The sequence below is a fragment of the Cynoglossus semilaevis genome, chromosome 8 (assembly GCF_000523025.1).
Source record: "Cynoglossus semilaevis isolate Cse_v1.0 chromosome 8, Cse_v1.0, whole genome shotgun sequence".
NCBI lineage: Eukaryota > Metazoa > Chordata > Actinopteri > Pleuronectiformes > Cynoglossidae > Cynoglossus > Cynoglossus semilaevis.
Genome location: NC_024314.1, coordinates 9,932,438 through 9,942,956, shown reverse-complemented (window position 1 = coordinate 9,942,956; position 10,519 = coordinate 9,932,438). Strand labels below are relative to the sequence as shown.

At 37.0% G+C, this 10,519-nt stretch overlaps 2 protein-coding genes across 4 annotated transcripts in view; both read right to left on the bottom strand.

Moving 5' to 3' along the window:
* Nucleotides 1–796, bottom strand: part of LOC103381990 (putative protein MSS51 homolog, mitochondrial) — a 13,477-nt gene extending 12,681 nt beyond the window's left edge. The window contains exons 1-2 of one of the 2 annotated variants that reach the window (XM_025058045.1): nucleotides 640–796; nucleotides 64–411 (exon numbers count right to left, since the gene is read on the bottom strand). The gene's annotated coding sequence lies outside the window, so the exon portion shown is untranslated. Of the gene's footprint in view, nucleotides 1–63 lie in introns of both variants that reach the window. The other variant, XM_008314625.2, reaches the window with a different exon arrangement.
* An 868-nt stretch (nucleotides 797–1,664) lies between these two features.
* capn15 (calpain 15) overlaps nucleotides 1,665–10,519 on the bottom strand; it is a 26,564-nt gene continuing 17,709 nt past the window's right edge. For both annotated transcript variants that reach the window (XM_008314624.3, XM_008314623.3), the window contains exons 7-12: nucleotides 9,220–9,372; nucleotides 7,325–7,486; nucleotides 6,786–7,018; nucleotides 6,421–6,590; nucleotides 6,142–6,320; nucleotides 1,665–4,045 (exon numbers count right to left, since the gene is read on the bottom strand). In XM_008314624.3, coding sequence (XP_008312846.1) covers nucleotides 3,868–4,045; nucleotides 6,142–6,320; nucleotides 6,421–6,590; nucleotides 6,786–7,018; nucleotides 7,325–7,486; nucleotides 9,220–9,372 — 1,075 coding nt within the window. In that variant the 3' untranslated portion in view covers nucleotides 1,665–3,867. The remainder of the gene's footprint in view (nucleotides 4,046–6,141; nucleotides 6,321–6,420; nucleotides 6,591–6,785; nucleotides 7,019–7,324; nucleotides 7,487–9,219; nucleotides 9,373–10,519) is intronic.

Here is a 10,519-nt window from a genome sequence, read left to right as displayed (position 1 = left end):
ACTGTTACTGATGAGAGAAGAGAAGGGCAGAACAAACAAACAAACAGGCGGGGAAATACTCACCATATGCAGTCTGGCCATCTCGCATACGATGCGTTCCCTGTAATTGAGACAATGAGGAATAAGTCTGCGGTGCCTCCAGTTTAGTGCGTTACTAAATCGCTGAGGTAAAGTCAGACTAATAATAAAAAAAAAATTGTAAAATTAGTATCTGCAAGATATTAAAGATGGAGGTGTTTTTTTATAAACAACACCAATAAGGTAATTAGAGTATTGATCGCTATAATAGAAACAAAATGAGTACACGTTTTTATTGCGACCCTGGGGTAGGCTAACTGGCTAGCAGAGCAGCTGAGCCACATTCCATTTCAAACAAGGATCAGCTCCAATCGCGAGGGGGGCCGCTTGTACCTATAAACATGAAATAAAAAGAATACTGAAATATAAACAAGATGAGAAGGGGCAGCACGCATGGGTGTGAACATTAAGTCAGATCAACAAACTGAGACTATCAAAATGTTTTAAACAGATTTGCCAAGTGTGTAGTAGTTATCAGAGCATGTGACGAAGTATTGAATTACAATATGGCTCAGTACACACTCTTGTGGTGAAAAGCACCTCATTACTGTGGACACCTACCCTTATCTCAGAATGTGGCAGCTATAGGAGCTGTCGTTCTTCCGTTGCTAACTGAACCAAGAATTCAGCAGTGGTCAAGAAGTATGCAGGGGTGGTGGAAGACACGTACTGTATGTGGAAAGAGAGCAAGATGGAGAGCAGGTATGCGGTCAGATGGACAGACAGACAGTACCAGGAGTACTGTAAGGGTAACTTTACAGGAAGCATGAACTACTACTACTAGTGCACACACAAATAACATATGTACATATATATGTACATATATATATATATATACATATATATGTATATATACATATATATATGTATATATATATGTATATATATATAAATTTAAGTACATATAAACACACACTTGTATATATACATATATACACATGTATATACTGAGGTATACAAACATATATATATACTCTATACATACATTCATATGTTTGCATATGTCATATATGCATACATAAATATGCATATATTTTAACATAAATTTATGTTAAAATATATGTAGAAACATGTATATACCTACAGCATCTATACATATAAATACACATGTATATACTTATACTGTATATACAAATATATATGTATATATACTCTAGACATAAATACATACAGTATATGTCTACATATGTCATATATGCATATATATATGTATATATATATATATACATATGTACAAATAAATATATATGTTAATATATGTATAAACATGTATATATGAAAAATACATATATACATACATAAAATATATGTATTTTACATACGGTATACGTACATTATATATACACACGTAAATACATTCATACAGTACATATATACATACATGTATGCACAGACAGTTGGAAAAGCCAAAGCTTTAAGGACAAAGAAAGCAAACATAGATTGGCTTAATACCTTGGACCAACCCTCCAAAACAATAGATAGTACAGAGACCTACAGCATGTCAGAGGTGACGTGTGGTGACCTGCTGCGATGTATGGTTTTCGACGGCCGAATTCCTAAATGACAGGAGGTTAAACTCGAGGTGGCAGAGTTGAAGATGTTTAGTTTTTATTTTTAAGTGACAAGGACAGCCAAGATAAGAGTATGTAAGAACCAAAAAGGTAAGGATGATAGATTTGGAGCTGCAAAGACAGGAGAATGAGAAGAAAACCTTAGAGAAGACCGAACAGTCTATGTAACAATACAGAAGTCGAGAAACAAGGTGAGATGGAGGCAGATTTTTTAAGAATGGCAATCCAAAAAAAAAGGATCAACTGAAATAATTGTTACGTGGCCAATCAGGTTTTTCACAAGAGTACGTGTTTATGTAAATGGTGACTACCACTCAAATCTTAGTACTGATTATGTGCAAATACACAACCACATTTAAAAAGACAAAAAAAAAATTCCTTTAAGAGTTTGGAAAGAAACCACCTACTTGTCGTGAAACAGGCCTGAGGCCTTGCTACAGTACACTAAAATTCACTGTACATATTGTGATTTTGGTCCTGAGCTTTTTGGGTGCTAGACAGATGCTTTGGCGCTAGCTAGCACTGTGCTGACTTAGACAGTAATTACGCAAAGATGGCTTTTCCTGCATCTCAGAAACACAAATGAGGGTACAAAACCGACATAAACAGTGTAATAAACCACTTCCAATTTAGTCAGAAAGGTGCTTTAAAGAAATACATACAACAATCGGGAATCTGGAACTTGCGTTCGGCTCAAAGAGTACCATGTTGGGTAGGGCTGTCACTTTCACCAACACTCAATTTGATAAAACGTTATAAACAATTTGATAGAACATTTGTAAATATATATTACCACCACTTCCCCACATACCTACATTACTTCCTTAAAATATGAATCCGTGTTGTGAGTCTTCGAAGTTTTGTCATTATTTACCAGAGTAGACTGCCGGAGCAAGAACAGCTAAATTAAGTAAATCATTGGTTTAATTTAGCTAAACAGTAATCCCGACTGTACAAATACCCACATCTCCCCACTAGATGGCATAGAAAATGATAAAGGCATTTTAGCCTTTATGCATGACTTTTACATGTCATTTATCTTTTTTCACACCAATGCTCCATCTATCTGCTCCTGACCCCGCCCTCTTTCAGTTAAGTCCATTTTTGTCAAAGTGACACAGTACACCACTTCACACAATGAAATATGTGAAGTAGTCTGCTGCAAATATTATCGGTATTATCGGTTAATATCAGAAACAGAAATGAGGTGTTTGGACAATATCGGCAAAAAGTTAATATTGGACAACCCTATTATAAAAGCAACAGATTAGAAGGCATTTTGATATTTCAGGTGTGAAAACCTAAAACACAGTTAACCCTTTCATGCATGAGGGTCACTACAGTGGACACCTGAGAATCCACTGTAGAGGCTTATATGCAACACTGCCATCAAAACCTATTCTTATCTTAGAAAAAGACATTTTAATAGCTGTCCACTGTAGTGACCGTCATGCACGAAAGGGTTAATGCTTGTGTGTGACATTTGAACACTTGTGTGTTGTCAATCATATTCAGAGCAACTCAACAGCTGTCCCCCTCACAGATATATGGTTCACATAAAAAGTGACAGCCCTTTTACTGACATGGTAAGAAAGGAGATGTATCCCACTTTATTAGAAGTCCACACACAATACGACAGAGGGGTTAAATTTGTGATGGTTTTAAATGATTGGCTCTTAAGTTACAGGCCAGTGAATGGCTCAGTAGATACAGCAGTCTGACTTGGCTTTTATGGACCTCTTTCTGAGCAGGCTTATCTCCAGGCAAATTCATTTGAGCCCCGGACAAAATATTCACCATACAGTGTGTCTACAGAAAACCTCCACAATTAGTAAGTATGAGGTGGGTTTCGAGATGCCAAAACAGTCTTGTACTACAAGAACATCAATGGTTGCTCCTCGTGGTCGACTACCCTCATTTCATCCTTCACATGGCACGTCCACTTGGCAGGGGACAGAGTGCACAATGGCTGGATAAAGACGTCAGCATTTCTAAGGAAATAGGTTTTTTTTAAAAAAAAGCACAGATGCTACTCATTCATGCTCACCATGTACAGTATGTGCCCGTTAAACAAAAAAAAAAAAGACACGCAAAGGTTCTTCTTCCTCCGTGTCCTTGACAACACACCCTGTTCCTGGTGTTTCCAGTGGTTTTGACACTTCAATAGATTAGAGTGCTTTTGTAAATAAAAATAAAAATTAAAAAAAAGAATCGGTCGTCATAGCGGCCGGGGCCGATGCAGGCCATCAATGTCAGAGGTCAGCTGTGGGCTGTGGGTGGCTTTAGTAGGTGTCCAATCTCCCAAAGACGCCTGTGCTGCTTTGCGGTGAGCAAGACGGTGTGTGATAGAAAAACCAGCATTTCCTTCGAGTTGTGAAAGCACAACCAGCACTTGCCTGCATAGGGAGACAAGGAGCGGAGAGTCAAGACAGAGTGAGATTTACTTTGTCTGTTTTGGATTATTTCTCCCTTTGATGCATGACCCATGATATACTGAGTTAAAAAAATGTTCCTAAGTGTTTTTAGACATAAAAATAAGAACTGATTTGGTTCTGTTTTTATACACCACATTTTCTTTTTGAATGTTAACACAATTATTCTGCAGTTGCAAAGGCTGACCACTGTATGGCAGTGTTGGGTGATTCTCAGGCATCCACTGTAGAGGCTTATATGCAACACTGCCATCAAAACCTATTCTTATCATAGAAAATGACATTTTAATAGCTGTCCACCGTAGTGACCGTCATGCATGAAAGGGTTAAATACGTGTGTGATAATAATAAGTAGAAAGTATAAAAAGTGCACGATAAAATAACAACAAAACATAATAACACATTTCAGAACAATGACATGAATAAATATAGGTATATAAATATAATAATAAAATAATAATGAATTAATAAAAAAAATTTAACACAACACTATATTTTTCTTTCTGCTCTACTCTTTGCTTGGCTTAGGTATCAGTTTTTTTTTTGTTTTTTTTTTAACAATGTTTGATTCTGAAATTTTGCCCAACATTATACGGATACCAATCCTGATTATCGGAGGAGCAAGCCATCCCTTGTATGTGTTGGATTTGGCTTTAATAATTTTGTTAAAAAAAATAATTAAATGTATAAAGGAATTTCATTCAGGAAACTGAACTAAATGTATTTAAATATACTTATTACTAATTTTGTGTAATAGTTTTACAATTATTTTACAGTTATTTCATAGTCATAATTGCAGGCCTCATAATCATGATCAAATCAAATAGTTTGATCAAATTGCCCCAGAGATTTTTACCCCCTGTAACAGTAGCTAGGTAGCAAACACTCGTAAAGATTCTCAGTGGAATTTCTCTTCACTGTCTTCTAATCTGGCTGAAAGCCACAGTTAGCTGGGTAAGACATGACTCATGATCCGAGAGCCAGGGTGTTGAGCTTTGCGGTTTTCCTAAAGGTCATAAGTTATGGTTGAGGAACTGCAGTTGTCTATATATTTTTTTTTTTTTCAAAGATTAATTTCTTGAACGGCATGTCGTAAGATTTATATATATATATATTTATATATATATATATGATAGCCCGAAAGTCCGAATATATATACAAAGAGTCTGAATATATACACAAAAAGTCTGAATATATATACAGAGAGTCCAAATATATATACAAAAAGTCTGTATATACAGGAAGTCTGAATATATACACAGAAAGTCCAAATATATATACAAAAAGTATGAATATATATACAGAAAGTCCAAATATATATATATACAAAAAGTCTGAATATATATACAGAGAGTCCAAATATATATATAAAAAGTCTGTATATACAGGAAGTCTGAATATATACACAGAAAGTCCAAATATATATACAAAAAGTATAAATATATATACAAAAAGTCTGAATATACTGTATATACAGAAAGTCTAAATATATATATACAGAAAGTATGAATATATATACAGAAAGCCTGATTATACAGTATATACAAAGAATTGAAACCCTTTTGACCACAGTGCCCCAATCAGAGCTATGCCTGTTTCTAATATATATATATCAATATAGGATGGGATGTTGTAAACCAGGATGGATAGAATCAATTTGTTGATCACAGAGCACATTCTAGCTTGTTGTTTTGGTTCCTTTTTCTGCTTTTTACTGTTCTTTTAGAAATTGGCTTCCTTTGTACTGGGGGGCACATACTGACCCAATAACAGCAAGTCGTAATCTGACCGCCCAAGTGGGCCTGTCACTGTCATCAGGAGCTGCCAGAGAGGTGTTCTGGAAAGTGATTTGGCTTGTTGCAAGATAACAATTCAATACATTATGCTTAAATATTTTTGTAAATCCATATGTGAAGAATAGACAGGATTTTTGAAACTGAATGGCACCTAAGAAATATCACCTCCTATAACACGGCAAGGATTTAAAAAAAAAAAAGCTTAGACAAGATAGTTAAACAGTTTTGCTTGAGGAGTAGTAGTTGTCCGTTGTCAGTGTTTACCTATGCAACGGAGGGACGCTGTCGATGGTCTTAAGGCTGCCTCGTGTGGACACCACATTGAAGCTGTCAGTGCAGTCGCAGGAAACATGGAGGTAGTATTTATGGTGGCGATTTTCCACCACAACAATGAGCCCAGCCCATCCATGAGTCAGGTAGTAACACGTCATACCTTCACGTCCCTGTTAAAAAAAACAAAACAAACCATAACAGTTATGATCTAACAGAAATGAATCTCATAATCAAATATTTTCCAAAAATAATTTCCATTCTTTCCCTTACCTCATGTCGTTCCCCTTTGTTTTCAGTTAGAAGGATGATGGCGTCAGCTAGCGTGGTGGGGCTCGCCTCCACCTGCTCCACCATCACCTGTCGAGAGCTATAGAGGGCGAGTATATAGCCAGGGAAGTCATGGTTTGGCCGCTGTCCTCCTCCACTGGTGGGGCTGGAGACTTTGAAGAAAAGAAGAAGAAGAAGCTTTAACATGTTTTCACAGGAAATCTACACTGTCACTGCATTCTTCTTTTTAACGTAGTGTGGATTTTCGGCAGTAGTTCTATTACTAGGTTACAAAGGAAGAAAATGATGTGCCAAGGTAGGATTATTTTGCGGACATTTGAGGACTAATGTGGAATCTTAATTCCTACTTGGTGACGCTCCGCTTGTGGATCCAACGTTCATCTGCCAGTGGTTGAACGCGCAGCAGACAACAGCGTACTCTCCTGGCTCCAGCATGACATCGCAGCCCACGAACTTCTTCACCGCCCGCTTGCTGTGGGCTAAGAGGCGACCCAGTGTTAGCTTGTTGCTGTTTCCAAAAGAGGCTCGAAACACCATGATGCACAAGTCCAGCAGGTGGCTGTCAGCTGTGTCCGAACGCCTGTGGAGGGAAAATTGAGTACAAAGGTTAGTGATGCAGGACAGGAAGTACAGCTTCTGACCAAGCGCCATCAGCTTTGCCCAAATTTGCTGAGGCAGCAGCATCACTACCAGAATCAGAAACGTTTTTATTGCCAGGTAGGTTTTCACCTACGAGGTGGGGGGGAGAAAAGGAGCTAGCAGGCTTTACAGATTCACAACAAATGCTACATTTTCATTTGACTCAATTGGCAAAGTTATTATTAATCATCAATCCTAAGGATGACCAAGAAAGAAAAAAAAGATATAGCAGGACAGGAAAATATACCTGCTTCCCTCCTGGAACAGAGCAAACTCCAATGCCGTTCTTTCCAACACAGTCAGGGAAGTGACAGTGATTGGTCCACTGGCCTTACAGGGGAAGCAGCCCTGTAACCGGACCTCTTGCCAGTCGGAGTGGATCTTGCAAATGTCCACTGAGTCAAAGTACCTACAGTTTGAAGAGACAAAAGGGTTGTCTTTAGGATAAATAAGGTAACTGGCAGCAGTCAACTTTGCTATCACATCAGCCTTTATCTTGTTGATATCTGACAGTTAAAGCAATAGAGTAGAGAAGACATATTAATTATGGCTGATTTTTTTTAAATTAAAAAAAACCCGAAAGTAACCAGCTTAAAAATTCAACCATATTAATTATGGCTGATTTTTTTTAATTAAAAAAAACCCTCTTAAAAAAAGAGTAACCCTCTTAAAAAAATTCAACTCAATAAATAATAATAATAATAAAAAACAGGAAGCGTTTCAACGATTCACCTGCAATTCCAATTGATGCCACTAGATGGCAGCATAAACATTTTACCTTGGTGGGTCGCCTATCTTTCTACTTCCACTGGTCCCCAGTCCAGTGACAATAAGAAAAAAAAAACTTTTATTTTGAATAATGTTTCAATTAGAATTACCAAAATTGCCAAAAAAAATAAATAAAAATAAAAACATTTCAACATTTCTTCTCCTTCAAGCCTCATTTTTCTGCACGAAAAAAAACTTAATAATAAAATTAGTGGACATAGGCTGCTGACTAGCCCAGTTAAGTGTTCATACTACTTTTGAGATCTACCAGTAGATCGCAAAGGGAGTGCCGGTGTATCCTGAGCAATTAAAATAAAATAATGAAAATATAAATATAATTCTGTCATGTGTAGCAGTGACCACATGCTGTAAGAATCATTGAATCATATTATGCCAAAAACGCTAGATGGAAGTGGTTTCCCAACATATAACGTGTATATAACTAAGGTCCAGTTTATAGAGTACAGTAAGCTTTTCAACGTAGGTAGCCTGGTCATTTCAATGGTAGCTCCCAAGCCAAAATTGTGGACACCCGGGTATAGAGAGTGCCCAATCACCTACCATCTGGAACAAGTTCCTGTTCCAAAATCCAAAAATCAAAGAAAATGTAGTGAATTAAGGCCAAATGCTTCATCCTGTTTTTTTGTGATGAAGGGCTTTAACAAATACTTTAATACTGAAAGATGAAATAGCGTCTGATAAATGATAAACTTGTCCCATTAAAATATGTTTTCGGCCTGCTTCCATCCATTGATTTGAGAAGCAGTGTTCCAATTGTTTCCTTTTTGCGTTTGCTATTATTTACTGCGTAGAGAAAATTACAGGTTTTTACATCTGTCTGCCACTTTCTCGACTTTTCTGATGTCACTTTCGCAGAGGGACCAATCAGGCCATGACATGATAGTCTCATTTGTAGCATATGCGATGATAACTATCTTGACCACTGTGAACAAAAAAACCAACGAACATACAAACAAAAACAACAGTTAGCTACAATTGTTTGCTGTTCTGATGCCACGGACAAAATATATATATATAAAAAAAAAAAGCAAAATGTTAAACAACTAAAACAATGCCTGGCTCTGGACAAAGTTTAACTCAAAACCCAATTGTTTAAAACAGTGACTCTCAACAAACAATGTCAACAGTGTAACTATGAACTGCAGACGATGAATTATATTAATGTTTTTTTTTTTTGTAGAGTCCCGTAAGGCTTTTATCATTCTTTCGTTGAAAGCTGATTAAAATATTTGCTCTATGGTTCAACACAAACGTTAGATCCATATGGGGAAAGCAAACAATAGAAAAAGACAAAGACAAGCTGAATGATCGATCACTGAGACCACATGGTTAGACGCAGGTTGGGTCTCTTACTTTATGAAGTCAGTATATTCCATCCAGAAGACACCTTCGCTACTGCCATGAGCCATTAGCTCATGACGCAAGTGTTGTGGCCACTCTGTCCATTCGTCCGACCAGCTTCCATTCCACGAGAAGCGACCCCAGGGGTTACGTAATCTCAACAATCTGAAAAAGTAGTAAAAAAAGTGAAGACCCCAGGGGTTACGTAATCTCAACAACCTGGAAAAGTGAAGCAAGAAAATTAAGAAAATTCCTTGTTCCTTAATAAGTTAATACGTTTCCTTGCACCGCAAGACAAAGAATTCAAGCTAGTCCCTGTGTACAATGGATAATATTGTGTATTGTAATAAGATTTAGACAGCCTCGAAGAATGTGGAAATGTGGTTAGTCGTGATGTTAACTCCGTTTTCATCTTGCTTTTGGGAGGAAAAAAAGCCATGAAATAAGGAGAGATCTACGGCTATGAAATATCTCAGTGACATGGATGTAGAGTCTTAAAATACATCCGTCATCTATACCATCTACCGCTTATTCCCTTTCACGGTCGCAGGCGGCACTGGCGCCAATCCCAGTTATCTACCGACAAGGGCGGGATACACCCTGGACAGTTCGCCAGTTCATTGCAGGGCCACAATTTATAGTGTCTGAGCAACAAATTAAAAACAAATGAAGCATGTTTTTGGTATGTGGGCGGAAGCTGGATTTAAAATAATTATAAAAATGTATTATTTAAACAAGCGTTCTAATTGAAATACAATTCATTATTTTATAGCTGTTAAATCCACCAGTGTTAAAATCCACCAAGTAGTTTACACCATGCCAACCGCATTCTCTCAGTTGTGTACGAGTACACAAGAACACTATTTGTCGAGGCAACCGGTTGATCAGGATCTCTGTGCACATTTAGTGTAAACAGAAAAGTACCACAGGGCGTACGAGGGATATTGATTCGGTGATGAAGGCTCCTTGATTTGACACCTTTTGTCTCCTGTGATATAAGTTTTGCACACTTTCTTGTACACGTCTCCCAAAGCCGTCTTTGTTTTGTTTTCAGGAACTCTGTGTCGAAAAAGGTTAAACTACCGCCATACCGCTGACATTCGCCCTCGAGCCGTAGCTGTAAGACGCATACATAGAAGTCAACAGCATAGATGTGTATCATAGATCAGCTATGTATATATATAGCTGATCTATATATATATATATATATATATATATATAGCTGATCTATATATACATATATATATACATATATATATATATATACACATATATACACACATATATATATACACATATATATATATACACA